Source organism: Engystomops pustulosus, chromosome 8, assembly GCF_040894005.1.
Source record: "Engystomops pustulosus chromosome 8, aEngPut4.maternal, whole genome shotgun sequence".
Classification (NCBI taxonomy): Eukaryota; Metazoa; Chordata; class Amphibia; order Anura; family Leptodactylidae; genus Engystomops; species Engystomops pustulosus.
The window spans coordinates 32,648,505-32,670,551 of record NC_092418.1 but is presented as its reverse complement, the minus strand read 5'-3'; the positions used below and the strand labels follow the sequence as shown (position 1 = coordinate 32,670,551).

At 42.0% G+C, this 22,047-nt stretch overlaps 1 protein-coding gene across 3 annotated transcripts in view; it reads right to left on the bottom strand.

Annotated features, from left to right (window-relative positions):
* Positions 1 to 22,047, bottom strand: part of IQCK (IQ motif containing K) — an 80,145-nt gene that overhangs the window by 57,570 nt on the left and 528 nt on the right. For all 3 annotated transcript variants that reach the window (XR_011849343.1, XM_072120604.1, XM_072120605.1), the window contains exons 2-4: positions 5,788 to 5,852; positions 3,745 to 3,817; positions 1,933 to 2,030 (exon numbers count right to left, since the gene is read on the bottom strand). Coding sequence is in view for 2 of the 3 variants with exons in the window: in XM_072120604.1 (XP_071976705.1) it covers positions 1,933 to 2,030; positions 3,745 to 3,817; positions 5,788 to 5,852 (236 nt within the window). In the remaining variant the exon portion in view is untranslated. The remainder of the gene's footprint in view (positions 1 to 1,932; positions 2,031 to 3,744; positions 3,818 to 5,787; positions 5,853 to 22,047) is intronic.

The window sequence follows — 22,047 nt, the reverse complement described above, 5'->3', positions numbered from 1 at the left end:
GAGTCATCTAGGGAGCGTGTATCATGGATGGGTAGGGTGTCTCCAGGATATTTGCAGCACCAGATACTCAGAGTAAAACCTTTATCTTATATAAAGCGAGATGCGTTTCGAGCCCGGACCGGGCTCTTCATCAGTTGAGTGATGAGTGATGTGGAAACACGTTCACTCTGATTAGCTGAGTATCCATGTTTATAAGGGGGACTGTCACAGGCAGCTCATCAACCTTCTGCGTATCCCAGTCAAACATCCTATTATCGCGAGCCAAGATACATTCTGTCCCCAATATAAGCATAGCATGGCCATCAGTATAAGATGGTAACCACGTAATAGAAAATCACAGGACATGTACTATAATGTGCATGAGAATGAACCATGTATCTCTTGTGCTGTCATACAGCCGTGTAGATCCCTATAAGGCTGTTTCTCATAGTAATGAGCGGATCCAGTGCTCACAGATTATTATTTAATTATATCACATATATTATTATTGTCTAAAATTACCCTTATTTGGAGTATTATGTGATCATTTCAGACTAGCTCATATATAGAGAAAACTAAAATCTACACAAAAGGTTCGTATCCAAAGCGGACGGATTCTTTGTGTGTGGAAAGTATTGTTCTTCACCGCAGGGGGCCTACATATTGCAGATGTCATAGAAGCGATTTAAGTGACAGCTGAAGCAAAGGAAGATGAGGCATAGTCAGATAAGCCAGAGGTCCTGGACGGAGGAACAGGATGGAAATCCAGTGCAGGGTCATGACAATTGGTTCAGTGTCCCCAAGGAGGACAAATGTCAAGATCAGAGTCATACGTGTGTCACCAGTGATCAAACCAAATGGCAAAATCTATGAAATCAAAGAAAACTGAAGAATGGCCTGCGTCCTTTTGTGATGATTCGCACCTATAGGCAACGTCCACAGAAAGAGGCCTAAGAGAGTCATTACAAAATATCTTTGGCTTATGGCTCTGCTATGTCGTCACATCAAAACAATCCCAGTACACGGGCATATAGTCCACTCAGAACCACCCTGGAGGTGCCACAGAAAAGGACAAGAAGACTTGGCTCCTCCAAGGCATTCATATGAATAGCTGCAAGGCAACATATCAAATACCATATGGCCAGGGGCGTGACTATAGGGGTAGCAGCTGCAATGGGGCCAACAGTGTCCAGGGGCCCTGTCTTCTAACCTGACACACTAAAGAGTGGAGGATGTGTACCATTAAATATATATTATGCTGGATGTTGTACAGAATAATATGTATATAACATACATGTGATGTGTATATGCTGTATGTGTATATGGTGTGTGGTGTCTGTATATACTGTATGTGTGTGTATATATGCTGTATGTTTGTATATGGCACTGTATGTGTGTGTATATTCTCTATATGTGTGTGCATGAGCGTAAAAAATGTATGATTGTAACTTGCATGTGTCTGTATACAAATATGTATAAGTGGGAAGGAGGGCCCCATTCAGAAGTCTGCTATGGGGCCCTGCCTCTTCTAGTTACGCCCCTGCACATAGCAGCATGTAGTGGTCCCATCTATGGTTTCCCCCCACTACAGGAGGGTACACCCACTTAGCATGCCCTGTAGGTACGGTACATGCACACTGAAGCTCGGGTATACTACGCTGGCATCATTGAAGTATGGCGCAGCGCCAGGATCACCGGGGAGAAGTCGGATGCGCCTCATCAGGCTTAACGCTAAGTAAATATAAACATTTGTTGTTCTGTTAAAGCGACTGAGATGTTATAGAAAGATTTGGGACACTAAACCACAGGTTACTAAGGATTTGTAGTTGGTTTAGTGACCATATCGCCCTGACAGGCTCCCTCGAACCTTACTGGTCCTGGTTACTGTTGTGACATTGTTCGATCAGAAGAAGAGCTCAGTACAGTAAATCACATGTTACATGAAATACTCACTATAAAGCACTTCTCCTTCTTTGCCTCGGCCAGCATTTCAGCTATTCCTGGGAGAAGCACTGGGAATATGGAATTTTCCAAATATTCCCGAGGTGAACCTAATAGGAGAGAGTAAAAATAAATACCTGGATTTAATTATATCCTTATGAAATACTAGAAGGTACATTCACACATGGCAGGTTTTTTTTGTGGAAAGTTTTGTGACATTTCCTTACATTGTAACTTTGATTCCCTGTGCTGCATAACATCATAACTACTGGACTACATCATTATTGACTTTATTAAGAAGGGTTGTCGCAGGATGACAGTCCTTGCCAATAGATCCTACTAGGCATAAACATCATGGAAGAGGCTGTTCTGCTTACACTTACCTGTATGAACAGCTTCCATTATGGCAATTATACATATTTAATGTGCTCAGCTCCTCCTGCTCTGTAACATACTCCCTACAGATAGGACACTGTATGCAATTTGTTCACCTCCTCCAGCTCTATAACATGCTGCCTGCAGATAGGACACTATTTACAATCTGATCAGCTCCTCCTGCTCTATAACATGATGCCTACAGATAGGACACTATGTACAATCTGTTCACCTCCTCCCACTCTATAACATGCTGCCTGCAGATAGGACACTATGTACAATCTGTTCACCTCCTCCCACTCTATAACATGCTGCCTGCAGATAGGACATTATTTACAATCTGATCAGCTCCTCCTCCTCTATAACATGCTGCCTGCAGATAGAACAATAGGTACAATATGCTTAGCCCCTCCTGCTCTATAACATGCTGCCTACAGATAGGACACTATGTACAACCTGCTCAGCTCCTCCTGCTCTATAACATGCTGCCAGCAGATAGGACACATTGTACAATCTGCTCAGCAACTCCTGGTCTATAACATGCTGCCTGCAGAGCACTGTCATGCATCACTCCCTCTCCCCTGGTATGTAATGTATTTTTATCAATAAAGGAACAAGTCAAAAGAGGAAAATACAACAGAATTTTGGGTGAGTAGTCTTCCTACAATTTGGAATACATTTTTCTAGGGATTGAGCACCCTCTATGCTTTTATGGACTGTATACCACTTTATTCCTGTATAGAAAATCCTAGTTCTGCCATTAGTGATATTGTTTGTAGTAAAATTTGGGAGTAGTTGCCATCGAACTTCAAAAAAGAGATTTCTGCCTGCAGATAGGACACTATGTACAATTTGCTAACCTCCTCCTACTCTATAATATGCAGCGTGCGGATAGGATAGTATATACAATCTCCTCAGCTCTTCCTGCTCTATAACATACTGCCTGCAGGTAGGATACTATATACAATCTGCTCAGCTCCTCCTGCCTTATAGCATACTGCCTGCAGATAGGACACTATGTACAATCTGCTCAGCTCCTCCTGCTCTATAACATGCTGCCTGCAGATAGGACACTATGTACAATCTGCTCAGCTCCTCCTGCTCTATAACATGCTGCCTGCAGATCGGACACTATGTACAATCTGCTCAGCTCCTCCTGCTCTATAACATGCTGCCTGCAGGTAGGACACTATGTACAATCCGCTCAGCTCCTCCTGCTCTATAGCATACTGCCTGCAGATAGGACACTATGTACAATCTGCTCAGCTCCTCCTGCTCTATAACATGCTGCCTGCAGGTAGGACACTATGTACAATGTGCTCATCTCTTCTTGCACTATATCAGACACCAAGTGCAATTTGACGTTATCTTTCACAAGGATAAAGCAAAACCAAAAAATATCAAGATGTCACAAATGTTTAAAATTTTTAGTTACTGTCATTCCCTTACATGTCTTAGGGTCAGGGATTCCCGCGGATGATATCCCATCACATATGACGTCCTCGAGTTGATTATATTTTCCCTGTATAAATAAATCAAATAATATTATGATATATTTACCTGTATATGATTATTACCTATATTACATCTCTTAGTGGAGTAGACACAATTCATATACTATTCATATCCTGTGCCCAATATCGATTACATCACAATTAACAATGTAGTTGCCAACACTTCCATTGATCATTTCTGCTCAGTCAGCACATTACAGCTATATTCCCAAGCTATAAATATTAATAAGGGGCATGAATTTAATGGTACGTATTATTATGTGATTGACAGGACCGTGTGGGAACTACTATCAGTGTATCATGGGACCCATCTATTATGAGGTTTTGCTTTGTGGGAACTGCAGTATTATCCAAAAGTTTGTGGGCAAAAACCTGGAACGTGGGTAGTATCCATTAGTGGTTACGAAAGCAATGCCTGGCAATATTTCTAAGCCAGCGGGGCCATTCTCATGTCCAGGACTACTATGAGGGCTTGATGTGCACAGAATAATGGGGTGTAGGCGGCGTAACTAGGAGAGGCAGGGCCCCATAGCAGGCTTCTGAATGGGGCCCCCCTTCCCACTTCAAAAATATACGGTACTTATTAATATAATCACTTGTGTTACACACCATACCTCGTATACATACACTTACAGCATATATACATCACATATATGTACAATGTGCAGCATAATATGTACATAATGGTGCACATCCTCCAGTTTGTCGGGTCAGATGATGGGGCCCCTGACACTGTGGGCCCCATAGCAGCTGCTATGGCTGCTACTGCTGTAGTTATGCCCCCGGGTGTAGCTAGAGGGGGTGCAGGGATTCACACCCTGATTTATGGGGGGTATCTATTCCCAATATGAAAAGATCAGTACTATGAACAATATTTTGAAGTTGGAGATTAGCAATTTGGCAAATTAAGTTGGCATAACCAGTGGCACTCCATGCTGCAACTTCACAAGCCGTCACACTGTGCAAGTAGCACTATCCCCCTCCAAATGTGTGCTGACACTTCCTCTGTTGCAGTGATATTACATCAGGCAGAGGGAGGAGGAAGTGCTAAGGGAGCAGAGGGAGGGACAGTGTAACAGCCCATGAAGCTACAGCACAGAGGAGATGTGCTAACACTTCCAGGAGCTCTTCTGACTCATTAGAATAGTTTTAAAAGTTGACTTTACAAGATAGAACAAGAGTCACAGCGCCTGGATCTAAGTGCCCCTGATTTATCCTGCTTGAATTTGATGTCAGATTTGCTTTAAAGAGAAGATCCTACTCGTGTTTGTGGTTCACTTTTTCCTGTTCGTGTTTACAATCAAATAGACGTCTGTGACATAGATGACATAGAGGTGTCATCTGCATACGGTCCCTATTTGTGGATTGGTTGCTATTTAACACAATCGTGTGACATTCAAGGAGTTGGGACAAGCTAGTGACATCATTTTCCAGCCAAAAGCCAATAATATACGGATGACACACGGACTCTATAAGGGGACAGGACTGGCCATTAAAGGTTGATTGCTGGGGTGTACATGTCTGTAGGCAAGATGTATACACCATGGTTGGAGGCAGATGTAGCTGTGCCCATAGTGTTTAGATCATCTGTAAATGGAGGGCTGGTCTGCTGATACATTAGGGACGGAGCCGTCTGCTTCACACTCCAACCATAGGGTCAAACAACTGATGAGCTGATCACCACTGATCAACTATGAATGACCCATCCTACAGATTTGGGCTTTAAACCCCAGTGTAACCTCAGTGGATAACAACGCTGAGAGCAGGCTGTATGGACTGTGCGATTATCATTATGTTATCACATTCACAGGAAGACAAACACAAGTGTCGAAATGATCTTCCTCCGTGAGTCACAATTTTCCAAAAGCAAAATCCTTTATTATTACTGTAAACACCAAAAACATGAGTAGATGGCAGCGCTGTGACATCTTACCGCCGCTGACCCTGCCGCTAGGGCAATCTGTGTGTTTGTACTCACGGAAATCAGCGATGTTCCTTTGGATTTATAACTCGCAGGTAAGGACGGTTGTTCCAGCTCATATTCTGAAGAAAAAGAGAAAAAAACATGGATTGGTTTATCAAGAAGAATAATGGTGACAATACTGAGATCTGCTGATCTTCATAGTAACCTTAAATAATCATTGTGCAACATCCCCCAACGGGGCCTGGAGGCAGCCGGGGCCCAGAATACCGGAGTGGCTGGCAATTGCGGCCTAGGCACGCTGATGTCACGGTGCTTGTTATGGGGACCGAAGGGCTGTCCCACAGCCTGGCAGGTCTACAGCAGGTGGTGTGTGCAAGGAATATGGAGGGAGAGGCTGATGTACTGGTTCTCCCTAGGGCAACCCCTGAGTGTCAGTAAGATAAGTCCCTGGGTAATGGATGGCCCGTGGTGGTAACAGCCATATCCAGGGATCAGACGGAGACAACGTTGTGCAAAATAACTCACGGTTCTTTATTGAACAACAGGCAGGAGCAGAGGGTCTATAGCAGAGTATCCCTGTATCAGATTCTTCTTCTGGTTGCTCCGGTAAAATTGCAGTCTTTTCCAACAACCTCTGTTCCCTAAATGCAAGACACTAGGGACTGGGACTTTCCTTCTATTGCAGCACAAACAATGACAAAGTGTTCTCCCATAGACTTACATTGAGCCCCCATAATATTCTATGGCAGAAACAACTTTCCAGACTTCACCTGTCATTCTAAAGGTCAAGCTGCCGGCTTTTCTGGTAAACAAGTCTGCTTTTCTCTTGTAAAAAAAATGTCTTCTATTGCTGTGGAAAATTACAGACTTCTCTTTAGAGATACACAGTCAGAAATGTCCCTCAGTGTTCACAAACCCTTTTTACATGTCTATACAGGCGGTCCCCTACTTAAGGACACCCGACTTACAGACAACCCATAGTTACAGACAGACCCCTCTGACCTCTGGTGAAGCTTTCTGAATGCTTTACTATAGTCCCAGATGGCAATAATCAGCTGTAAGCTGTCTGTAATGAAGCTTTATTGATAATCCTTGGTCCCATTACAGCAAAAAATGTTTAAACTCCAATTGTCACTGGGGCCAAAAATTTTTTTGTCTGGATCTACAATTATAATATATACAGTTTCGACTCACATACAAATTCAACTTAAGAACAATCCTCCAGACCCTATCTTGTATGTAACCTGGGGACTGCCTGTACAGATACAGCGATAATAAACAGATTGGGGCTTATTTACTAAGGGTCCCGGAGCCGTATTTCCGTCGGGTTGTCCGACTTTTTGGGGATCACACCACTGGGACAGGGATTTAGAAAGGCATTGTGTCGCGCCAAAATCAGATCGCGCTGGCTTTCATGCAACACAAATCTGAGGGTGGCCGCCAGACGACAGATTCGGACAAACCGCGGGATTTAATGTTAAAATTGTGTCGCAAGCCAAGCACATGCACTGGGAAGAAGATGGTGAACTCTGGCAGACCTGATCAGGGGAAGCGACACATGCAGAATATCTGGCGCATGATGTAAGTTGATCACGGCACAGTGCATTATCGTCGCACGCTACGGATCGGGGAACGCGCAGGACCGAGTAAGTAAATGTGCCCCATTGTGTAAAAGTGCTTACTTTCCCATGAATAGGGGAAATATTCTAATGTCCACCAATGTCCAAAGTTCAATGTTCCTATGATCCAAGACACTACACACAAAGCACAGTGGGGCTTATTTACTAAGGGTCTGTGCGCGCACTTTTGTCAGACTTTTTGACATTTTCGAGTTTTGCACGGCTGTGACAGGCATTAAACAGGTGTCTGCGCTGGGATTGGATTTTGGCGCAGCTGCGCTGACCTCGAAGCGACAAATATAGGGGGGGTTAGCCGTTGGAAGATCTGACTGATTCGGACTGAGCGCAGGATTTAACTTCCAAACTGTGTCGCAAGACAATGCACTTACATGCACCAGGAGGAAGGTGAACTCATGCAGGATATCGGGTGCACGTTCTTAGTGAATCACGCCACAGTGCGATTCACTGTAAAGAAATGGATAGACAGTGGATTTGTAAAAGATCTCATTCTTGGGGTTTTCACCAAAAAGTTTATGACTATAAAACAATTGGTATAGAAGGCATAGTATATGTATAGTGCAGAAGGGGCACACATATACCAGCCGGTTTAACTTAATGGGGTTTTCCTATGAAGAAATGTTAGGCCCACAGGATATCCACAAGATAGGGCCTAACTTGTTGATCAGTGGGGGTCTCAGTGCTGAGACCCAAACAGATAACGTGGGGTCCCACGTTCCTCCGTTGGACACCTTGACTCTCTGTCTGAATATTGGAGCAGACGGCCGCACAAGAACCCTCTGCTCCATTAATCTCTATGGAGCTGAAATTGCCGAGCGCTGCGCTCAGTGATCTCCATCAGCTCCATAGAGATTAATGGAGCAGAACAGTCATACACAGCCGTCTACTCCATTGGTCTGAAGGAGTGTCGAGGGGTCTGACGTGATCTGTAGGGGTCTCAGTACTGAGACCACCACTGATAGGGATAGGGCCTAACTTTTCATTGTTGGAAAACCTCTTTAATGGTAGCTGATCTGCAGTAACTTGGTCTGACCACTATACAGATAATGGCGCTGTCTGCTTCCTGTTTTATTCCCATTCACCAGCTGCGAATTTATGGGGGTGTTGAAATGTAAAAGTATGGAATTATCTTATGAATATTTAATCAGTCACCCTAACGAGCTTTCCTTCCCCACCCATCTCTCTCCAGTCTTTAGGATCTCAGATAATAAGTTACTGGAGAATCAGCTACGATGGCTGAGGAGTGTCCCCCAGCGTCGGTGTGAGGGTGGACGCAGCTGGGTCGGGGCCAGAGAATGGAGATGAGTAAATAAACAGCTTCTCATCCAGGACAAGCGGGGGGTTTGTTCCCGGTTGCACAGCTGTGGGGTCCGAGGAGGCGGCATCTGCAGCTGTGACAGCGCTGCCCCCAATGCTGTATGATGGACTCCACAACTCTATCATAATCTATACATGTAAGAGGACCGTACCAACTGTGGGACTGACCAACTACCTAATGTGTACGGGGTGTCCAAAAAGCAGAATATGGATTGAGCAGCGCTTGTAATTCCTTCAATCCAGGATATGAACTAATGGCGTCCAGCAGCAAACTCGTACTATCTTGTATTAAAAAACACATGTGTACCTGAGAGATGCCCCATAGTGATGTCACAGTAATGTACCTGAGAGATGCCCCATAGTGATGTCACAGTAATGTACCTGAGAGATGCACCATAGTGATGTCACAGTAATGTACCTGAGAGATGCCCCATAGTGATGTCACAGTAATGTACCTGAGAGATGCCCCATAGTGATGTCACAGTAATGTACCTGAGAGATGCCCCATAGTGATGTCACAGTAATGTACCTGAGAGATGCCCCATAGTGATGTCACAGTAATGTACCTGAGAGATGCCCCATAGTGATGTCACAGTAATGTACCTGAGAGATGCCCCATAGTGATGTCACAGTAATGTACCTGAGAGATGCCCCATAGTGATGTCACAGTAATGTACCTGAGAGATGCCCCATAGTGATGTCACAGTAATGTACCTGAGAGATGCCCCATAGTGATGTCACAGTAATGTACCTGAGAGATGCCCCATAGTGATGTCACAGTAATGTACCTGAGAGATGCCCCATAGTGATGTCACAGTAATGCACCTGAGAGATGCACCATAGTGATGTCACAGTAATGTACCTGATATATACACCATAGTGATGTCACAGTAATGTACCTGAGAGATGCCCCATAGTGATGTCACAGTAATGTACCTGAGAGATGCCCTATAGTGATGTCACAGTAATGTACCTGAGAGATGCCCCATAGTGATGTCACAGTAATGCACCTGAGAGATGCTCCATAGTGATGTCACAGTAATGTACCTGAGAGATGCACCATAGTGATGTCACAGTAATGTACCTGATATATACACCATAGTGATGTCACAGTAATGTACCTGAGAGATGCCCCATAGTGATGTCACAGTAATGTACCTGAGAGATGCCCCATAGTGATGTCACAGTAATGCACCTGAGAGATGCACCATAGTGATGTCACAGTAATGTACCTGATATATACACCATAGTGATGTCACAGTAATGTACCTGAGAGATGCCCCATAGTGATGTCACAGTAATGTACCTGAGAGATGCCCCATAGTGATGTCACAGTAATGTACCTGAGAGATGCCCCATAGTGATGTCACAGTAATGTACCTGAGAGATGCCCCATAGTGATGTCACAGTAATGTACCTGAGAGATGCCCCATAGTGATGTCACAGTAATGTACCTGAGAGATGCCCCATAGTGATGTCACAGTAATGTACCTGAGAGATGCCCCATAGTGATGTCACAGTAATGTACCTGAGAGATGCCCCATAGTGATGTCACAGTAATGTACCTGAGAGATGCCCCATAGTGATGTCACAGTAATGTACCTGAGAGATGCCCCATAGTGATGTCACAGTAATGTACCTGAGAGATGCCCCATAGTGATGTCACAGTAATGTACCTGAGAGATGCCCCATAGTGATGTCACAGTAATGCACCTGAGAGATGCACCATAGTGATGTCACAGTAATGTACCTGATATATACACCATAGTGATGTCACAGTAATGTACCATATATATTCACCATAGTGATGTCACAGTAATGTACCTGAGAGATGCCCCATAGTGATGTCACAGTAATGTACCTGAGAGATGCCCTATAGTGATGTCACAGTAATGCACCTGAGAGATGCTCCATAGTGATGTCACAGTAATGTACCTGAGAGATGCACCATAGTGATGTCACAGTAATGTACCTGATATATACACCATAGTGATGTCACAGTAATGTACCTGAGAGATGCCCCATAGTGATGTCACAGTAATGTACCTGAGAGATGCCCCATAGTGATGTCACAGTAATGCACCTGAGAGATGCACCATAGTGATGTCACAGTAATGTACCTGATATATACACCATAGTGATGTCACAGTAATGTACCTGAGAGATGCCCCATAGTGATGTCACAGTAATGTACCTGATATATACACCATAGTGATGTCACAGTAATGTACCTGAGAGATGCCCCATAGTGATGTCACAGTAATGCACCTGAGAGATGCACCATAGTGATGTCACAGTAATGTACCTGATATATACACCATAGTGATGTCACAGTAATGTACCTGAGAGATGCCCCATAGTGATGTCACAGTAATGTACCTGATATATACACCATAGTGATGTCACAGTAATGTACCTGATATATACACCATAGTGATGTCACAGTAATGTACCTGAGAGATGCCCCATAGTGATGTCACAGTAATGTACCTGATATATACACCATAGTGATGTCACAGTAATGTACCTGAGAGATGCCCCATAGTGATGTCACAGTAATGTACCTGAGAGATGCCCCATAGTGATGTCACAGTAATGTACCTGATATATACACCATAGTGATGTCACAGTAATGTACCTGATATATACACCATAGTGATGTCACAGTAATGTACCTGATATATACACCATAGTGATGTCACAGTAATGTACCTGAGAGATGCCCCATAGTGATGTCACAGTAATGTACCTGATATATACACCATAGTGATGTCACAGTAATGTACCTGAGAGATGCCCCATAGTGATGTCACAGTAATGTACCTGATATATACACCATAGTGATGTCACAGTAATGTACCTGATATATACACCATAGTGATGTCACAGTAATGTACCTGATATATACACCATAGTGATGTCACAGTAATGTACCTGATATATAAACCATAGTGATGTCACAGTAATGTACCTGAGATATACACCATAGTGATGTCACAGTAATGTACCTGATATATACACCATAGTGATGTCACAGTAATGTACCTGAGATATACACCATAGTGATGTCACAGTAATGTACCTGATATATACACCATAGTGATGTCACAGTAATGTACCTGAGATATACACCATAGTGATGTCACAGTAATGTACCTGAGATATACACCATAGTGATGTCACAGTAATGTACCTGAGAGATGCCCCATAGTGATGTCACAGTAATGTACCTGATATATACACCATAGTGATGTCACAGTAATGTACCTGATATATACACCATAGTGATGTCACAGTAATGTACCTGATATATAAACCATAGTGATGTCACAGTAATGTACCTGAGATATACACCATAGTGATGTCACAGTAATGTACCTGATATATACACCATAGTGATATCACAGTAATGTACCTGAGATATACACCATAGTGATGTCACAGTAATGTACCTGAGAGATGCCCCATAGTGATGTCACAGTAATGTACCTGATATATACACCATAGTGATGTCACAGTAATGTACCTGATATATACACCATAGTGATGTCACAGTAATGTACCTGATATATACACCATAGTAATGTCACAGTAATGTACCTGATATATAAACCATAGTGATGTCACAGTAATGTACCTGAGATATACACCATAGTGATGTCACAGTAATGTACCTGATATACACCATAGTGATGTCACAGTAATGTACCTGAGATATACACCATAGTGATGTCACAGTAATGTACCTGATATATACACCATAGTGATGTCACAGTAATGTACCTGATATATACACCATAGTGATGTCACAGTAATGTACCTGAGATATACACCATAGTGATGTCACAGTAATGTACCTGATATATACACCATAGTGATGTCACAGTAATGTACCTGATATATACACCATAGTGATGTCACAGTAATGTACCTGATATATACACCATAGTGATGTCACAGTAATGTACCTGATATATACACCATAGTGATGTCACAGTAATGTACCTGAGATATACACCATAGTGATGTTACAGTAATGTACCTGATATATACACCATAGTGATGTCACAGTAATGTACCGAAGATATACACCATAGTGATGTCACAGTAATGTACCTGAGAGATGCACCATAGTGATGTCACAGTAATGTACCTGATATATGCACCGTAGTGATGTCACAGTAATGTACCTGAGATATACACCATAGTGATGTCACAGTAATGTACCTGAGAGATGCCCCATAGTGATGTCACAGTAATGTACCTGAGAGATGCCCCATAGTGATGTCACAGTAATGCACCTGAGAGATGCACCATAGTGATGTCACAGTAATGTACCTGATATATACACCATAGTGATGTCACAGTAATGTACCTGATATATACACCATAGTGATGTCACAGTAATGTACCTGAGAGATGCCCCATAGTGATGTCACAGTAATGTACCTGAGAGATGCCATATAGTGATGTCACAGTAATGTACCTGAGAGATGCCCCATAGTGATGTCACAGTAATGCACCTGAGAGATGCTCCATAGTGATGTCACAGTAATGTACCTGAGAGATGCACCATAGTGATGTCACAGTAATGTACCTGATATATACACCATAGTGATGTCACAGTAATGTACCTGAGAGATGCCCCATAGTGATGTCACAGTAATGTACCTGAGAGATGCCCCATAGTGATGTCACAGTAATGCACCTGAGAGATGCACCATAGTGATGTCACAGTAATGTACCTGATATATACACCATAGTGATGTCACAGTAATGTACCTGAGAGATGCCCCATAGTGATGTCACAGTAATGTACCTGAGAGATGCCCCATAGTGATGTCACAGTAATGTACCTGATATATACACCATAGTGATGTCACAGTAATGTACCTGATATATACACCATAGTGATGTCACAGTAATGTACCTGATATATACACCATAGTGATGTCACAGTAATGTACCTGATATATACACCATAGTGATGTCACAGTAATGTACCTGAGAGATGCCCCATAGTGATGTCACAGTAATGTACCTGATATATACACCATAGTGATGTCACAGTAATGTACCTGAGAGATGCCCCATAGTGATGTCACAGTAATGTACCTGATATATACACCATAGTGATGTCACAGTAATGTACCTGATATATACACCATAGTGATGTCACAGTAATGTACCTGAGATATACACCATAGTGATGTCACAGTAATGTACCTGAGATATACACCATAGTGATGTCACAGTAATGTACCTGAGAGATACACCATAGTGATGTCACAGTAATGTACCTGATATATACACCATAGTGATGTCACAGTAATGTACCTGAGATATACACCATAGTGATGTCACAGTAATGTACCTGAGATATACACCATAGTGATGTCACAGTAATGTACCTGATATATGCACCATAGTGATGTCACAGTAATGTACCTGGGAGAGACACCATAGTGATGTCACAGTAATGTACCTGATGTATACACCATAGTGATGCCACAGTAATGTACCTGATATATACACCATAGTGATGTCACAGTAATGTACCTGAGATATACACCATAGTGATGTCACAGTAATGTACCTGAGAGATGCACCATAGTGATGTCACAGTAATGTACCTGAGAGATGCCCCATAGTGATGTCACAGTAATGTACCTGAGAGATGCACCATAGTGATGTCTCATTAATGTACCTGAGAGATGCACCATAGTGATGTCACAGTAACGTACCTGATATATACACCATAGTGATGTCACAGTAATGTACCTGATATATACACCATAGTGATGTCACAGTAATGTACCTGATATATAAACCATAGTGATGTCACAGTAATGTACCTGAGATATACACCATAGTGATGTCACAGTAATGTACCTGATATACACCATAGTGATGTCACAGTAATGTACCTGAGATATACACCATAGTGATGTCACAGTAATGTACCTGATATATACACCATAGTGATGTCACAGTAATGTACCTGATATATACACCATAGTGATGTCACAGTAATGTACCTGAGATATACACCATAGTGATGTCACAGTAATGTACCTGATATATACACCATAGTGATGTCACAGTAATGTACCTGATATATACACCATAGTGATGTCACAGTAATGTACCTGATATATGCACCATAGTGATGTCACAGTAATGTACCTGATATATACACCATAGTGATGTCACAGTAATGTACCTGAGATATACACCATAGTGATGTCACAGTAATGTACCTGATATATACACCATAGTGATGTCACAGTAATGTACCGGAGATATACACCATAGTGATGTCACAGTAATGTACCTGATATATGCACCATAGTGATGTCACAGTAATGTACCTGAGATATACACCATAGTGATGTCACAGTAATGTACCTGATATATACACCATAGTGATGTCACAGTAATGTACCTGAGATATACACCATAGTGATGTCACAGTAATGTACCTGAGATATACACCATAGTGATGTCACAGTAATGTACCTGAGATATATACCATAGTGATGTCACAGTAATGTACCTGATATATACACCATAGTGATGTCACAGTAATGTACCTGAGATATACACCATAGTGATGTCACAGTAATGTACCTGAGAGATGCACCATAGTGATGTCACAGTAATGTACCTGAGATATACACCATAGTGATGTCACAGTAATGTACCTGAGATATACACCATAGTGATGTCACAGTAATATACCTGAGAGATGCTCCATAGTGATGTCACAGTAATGTACCTGAGATATACACCATAGCGATGTCACAGTAATGTACCTGAGATATACACCATAGCGATGTCACAGTAATGTACCTGAGATATACACCATAGTGATGTCACAGTAATGTACCTGAGATATACACCATAGTGATGTCACAGTAATGTACCTGAGATATACACCATAGTGATGTCACAGTAATATACCTGAGAGATGCTCCATAGTGATGTCACAGTAATGTACCTGATATATACACCATAGTGATGTCACAGTAATGTACCTGATATATACACCATAGTGATGTCACAGTAATGTACCTGAGATATACACCATAGTGATGTCACAGTAATGTACCTGAGAGATACACCATAGTGATGTCACAGTAATGTACCTGATGTATACACCATAGTGATGTCACAGTAATGTACCTGATATATACACCATAGTGATGTCACAGTAATGTACCTGATATATACACCATAGTGATGTCACAGTAATGTACCTGATATATGCACCATAGTGATGTCACAGTAATGTACCTGAGATATACACCATAGTGATGTCACAGTAATGCAACTGAGAGATACACCATAGTGATGTCACAGTAATGTACCTGATATATACACCATAGTGATGTCACAGTAATGTACCTGATATATAAACCATAGTGATGTCACAGTAATGTACCTGATATATACACCATAGTGATGTCACAGTAATGTACCTGAGAGATGCACCAAAGTGATGTCACAGTAATGTACCTGATATATACACCATAGTGATGTCACAGTAATGTACCTGATATATACACCATAGTGATGTCACAGTAATGTACCTGATATATACACCATAGTGATGTCACAGTAATGTACCTGAGAGATGCACCATAGTGATGTCACAGTAATGTACCTGATATATACACCATAGTGATGTCACAGTAATGTACCTGATATATACACCATAGTGATGTCACAGTAATGTACCTGAGAGATGCACCATAGTGATGTCACAGTAATGTACCTGATATATACACCATAGTGATGTCACAGTAATGTACCTGATATATTCACCATAGTGATGTCACAGTAATGTACCTGAGATATACACCATAGTGATGTCACAGTAATGTACCTGAGATATACACCATAGTGATGTCACAGTAATGTACCTGATATATACACCATAGTGATGTCACAGTAATGTACCTGAGAGATGCACCATAGTGATGTCACAGTAATGTACCTGAGAGATGCCCCATAGTGATGTCACAGTAATGTATCTGAGAGATGCCCCATAGTGATGTCACAGTAATGTACCTAAGAGATGCACCATAGTGATGTCACAGTAATGTACCTGATATATACACCATAGTGATGTCACAGTAATGTACCTGATATATACACCATAGTGATGTCACAGTAATGTACCTGATATATAAACCATAGTGATGTCACAGTAATTTACCTGAGATATACACCATAGTGATGTCACAGTAATGTACCTGAGAGATGCACCAAAGTGATGTCACAGTAATGTACCTGATATATACACCATAGTGATGTCACAGTAATGTACCTGATATATACACCATAGTGATGTCACAGTAATGTACCTGAGAGATGCACCATAGTGATGTCACAGTAATGTACCTGAGAGATGCACCATAGTGATGTCACAGTAATGTACCTGATATATACACCATAGTGATGTCACAGTAATGTACCTGATATATTCACCATAGTGATGTCACAGTAATGTACCTGAGATATACACCATAGTGATGTCACAGTAATGTACCTGAGATATACACCATAGTGATGTCACAGTAATGTACCTGATATATACACCATAGTGATGTCACAGTAATGTACCTGAGAGATGCACCATAGTGATGTCACAGTAATGTACCTGAGAGATGCCCCATAGTGATGTCACAGTAATGTATCTGAGAGATGCCCCATAGTGATGTCACAGTAATGTACCTGAGAGATGCACCATAGTGATGTCACAGTAATGTACCTAAGAGATGCACCATAGTGATGTCACAGTAATGTACCTGATATATACACCATAGTGATGTCACAGTAATGTACCTGAGAGATGCACCATAGTGATGTCACAGTAATGTACCTGAGAGATGCCCCATAGTAATGTCACAGTAATGTACCTGAGATATACACCATAGTGATGTCACAGTAATGTACCTGAGAGATGCTCCATAGTGATGTCACAGTAATGTACCTGAGAGATGCCCCATAGTGATGTCACAGTAATGTACCTGAGAGATGCACCATAGTGATGTCACAGTAATGTACCTGATATATACACCATAGTGATGTCACAGTAATGTACCTGATATATACACCATAGTGATGTCACAGTAATGTACCCGAGAGATGCACCATAGTGATGTCACAGTAATGTACCTGAGAGATGCCCCATAGTGATGTCACAGTAATGTACCTGAGAGATGCCCCATAGTGATGTCACAGTAATGTACCTGAGAGATGCCCCATAGTAATGTCACAGTAATGTACCTGAGAGATGCTCCATAGTGATGTCACAGTAATGTACCTGAGAGATGCCCCATAGTGATGTCACAGTAATGTACCTGAGAGATGCCCCATAGTGATGTCACAGTAATGTACCTGAGAGATGCACCATAGTGATGTCACAGTAATGTACCTGATATATACACCATAGTGATGTCACAGTAATGTACCTGATATATACACCATAGTGATGTCACAGTAATGTACCCGAGAGATGCACCATAGTGATGTCACAGTAATGTACCTGAGAGATGCCCCATAGTGATGTCACAGTAATGTACCTGAGAGATGCCCCATAGTGATGTCACAGTAATGTACCTGAGAGATACACCATAGTGATGTCACAGTAATGCACCTGAGAGATACACCATAGTGATGTCACAGTAACGTACCTGAGATATACACCATAGTGATGTCACAGTAATGTACCTGAGAGATGCACCATAGTGATGTCACAGTAATGTACCTGATATATACACCATAGTGATGTCACAGTAATGTACCTGATATATACACCATAGTGATGTCACAGTAATGTACCTGGGAGATACACCATAGTGATGTCACAGTAATGTACCTGAGAGATGCCCCATAGTGATGTCACAGTAATGTACCTGAGATATACACCATAGTGATGTCACAGTAATGTACCTGAGAGATGCTCCATAGTGATGTCACAGTAATGTACCTGAGAGATGCACCATAGTGATATCACAGTAATGTACCTGAGAGATGCCCCATAGTGATGTCACAGTAATGTACCTGAGAGATGCCCCATAGTGATGTCACAGTAATGTACCTGAGAGATGCACCATAGTGATGTCACAGTAATGTACCTGAGAGATGCACCATAGTGATGTCACAGTAATGTACCTGAGAGATGCACCATAGTGATGTCACAGTAATGTACCTGAGAGATGCCCCATAGTGATGTCACAGTAATGTACCTGAGAGATGCCCCATAGTGATGTCACAGTAATGTACCTGAGAGATGCCCCATAGTGATGTCACAGTAATGTACCTGAGAGATGCCCCATAGTGATGTCACAGTAATGTACCTGAGAGATGCCCCATAGTGATGTCACAGTAATGTACCTGAGAGATGCCCCATAGTGATGTCACAGTAATGTACCTGAGAGATGCACCATAGTGATGTCACAGTAATGTACCTGATATATACACCATAGTGATGTCACAGTAATGTACCTGAGAGATGCCCCATAGTGATGTCACAGTAATGCACCTGAGAGATACACCATAGTGATGTCACAGTAATGTACCTGATATATACACCATAGTGATGTCACAGTAATGTACCTGAGAGATGCACCATAGTGATGTCACAGTAATGTACCTGAGAGATGCACCATAGTGATGTCACAGTAATGCACCTGAGAGATACACCATAGTGATGTCACAGTAATGTACCTGATATATACACCATAGTGATGTCACAGTAATGTACCTGAGAGATGCACCATAGTGATGTCACAGTAATGTACCTGATATATACACCATAGTGATGTCACAGTAACGTACCTGAGATATACACCATAGTGATGTCACAGTAATGTACCTGAGAGATGCCCCATAGTGATGTCACAGTAATGTACCTGAGAGATGCACCATAGTGATGTCACAGTAATGTACCTGAGAGATGCCCCATAGTGATGTCACAGTAATGTACCTGAGAGATACACCATAGTGATGTCACAGTAATGCACCTGAGAGATACACCATAGTGATGTCACAGTAACGTACCTGAGATATACACCATAGTGATGTCACAGTAATATACCTGAGAGATGCACCATAGTGATGTCACAGTAATGTACCTGATATATACACCATAGTGATGTCACAGTAATGTACCTGATATATACACCATAGTGATGTCACAGTAATGTACCTGGGAGATACACCATAGTGATGTCACAGTAATGTACCTGAGAGATGCCCCATAGTAATGTCACAGTAATGTACCTGAGATATACACCATAGTGATGTCACAGTAATGTACCTGAGAGATGCTCCATAGTGATGTCACAGTAATGTACCTGAGAGATGCACCATAGTGATATCAAAGTAATGTACCTGAGAGATGCCCCATAGTGATGTCACAGTAATGTACCTGAGAGATGCCCCATAGTGATGTCACAGTAATGTACCTGAGAGATGCACCATAGTGATGTCACAGTAATGTACCTGAGAGATGCACCATAGTGATGTCACAGTAATGTACCTGAGAGATGCACCATAGTGATGTCACAGTAATGTACCTGAGAGATGCCCCATAGTGATGTCACAGTAATGTACCTGAGAGATGCCCCATAGTGATGTCACAGTAATGTACCTGAGAGATGCCCCATAGTGATGTCACAGTAATGTACCTGAGAGATGCCCCATAGTGATGTCACAGTAATGTACCTGAGAGATGCCCCATAGTGATGTCACAGTAATGTACCTGAGAGATGCCCCATAGTGATGTCACAGTAATGTACCTGAGAGATGCCCCATAGTGATGTCACAGTAATGTACCTGAGAGATGCACCATAGTGATGTCACAGTAATGCACCTGATATATACACCATAGTGATGTCACAGTAATGTACCTGATATATACACCATAGTGATGTCACAGTAATGTACCTGAGAGATGCACCATAGTGATGTCACAGTAATTTACCTGAGAGATGCACCATAGTGATGTCACAGTAATGTACCTGAGATATACACCATAGTGATGTCACAGTAATGTACCTGATATACACCATAGTGATGTCACAGTAATGTACCTGATATATACACCATAGTGATGTCACAGTAATGTACCTTAGATATACACCATAGTGATGTCACAGTAATGTACCTGAGAGATGCACCATAGTGATGTCACAGTAATGTACCTGAGAGATGCACCATAGTGATGTCACAGTAATGTACCTGATATATACACCATAGTGATGTCACAGTAATGTACCTGGGAGATGCTCCATAGTGATGTCACAGTAATGTACCTGAGATATACACCATAGTGATGTCACAGTAATTTACCTGAGAGATGCACCATAGTGATGTCACAGTAATGTACCTGAGATATACACCATAGTGATGTCACAGTAATGTACCTGAGAGATGCTCCATAGTGATGTCACAGTAATGTACCTGATATATGCACCATAGTGATGTTACAGTAATGTACCTGAGAGATGCCCCATAGTGATGTCACAGTAATGTACCTGAGAGATGCCCCATAGTGATGTCACAGTAATGTACCTGAGAGATGCCCCATAGTGATGTCACAGTAATGTACCTGAGAGATGCCCCATAGTGATGTCACAGTAATGTACCTGAGAGATGCCCCATAGTGATGTCACAGTAATGTACCTGAGAGATGCCCCATAGTGATGTCACAGTAATGTACCTGAGAGATGCCCCATAGTGATGTCACAGTAATGTACCTGAGAGATGCCCCATAGTGATGTCACAGTAATGTACCTGAGAGATGCACCATAGTGATGTCACAGTAATGCACCTGAGAGATACACCATAGTGATGTCACAGTAATGTACCTGATATATACACCATAGTGATGTCACAGTAATGTACCTGAGAGATGCACCATAGTGATGTCACAGTAATTTACCTGAGAGATGCACCATAGTGATGTCACAGTAATGTACCTGAGATATACACCATAGTGATGTCACAGTAATGTACCTGATATACACCATAGTGATGTCACAGTAATGTACCTGAGATATACACCATAGTGATGTCACAGTAATGTACCTGATATATACACCATAGTGATGTCACAGTAATGTACCTTAGATATACACCATAGTGATGTCACAGTAATGTACCTGAGAGATGCACCATAGTGATGTCACAGTAATGTACCTGAGAGATGCACCATAGTGATGTCACAGTAATGTACCTGATATATACACCATAGTGATGTCACAGTAATGTACCTGGGAGATGCTCCATAGTGATGTCACAGTAATGTACCTGAGATATACACCATAGTGATGTCACAGTAATTTAC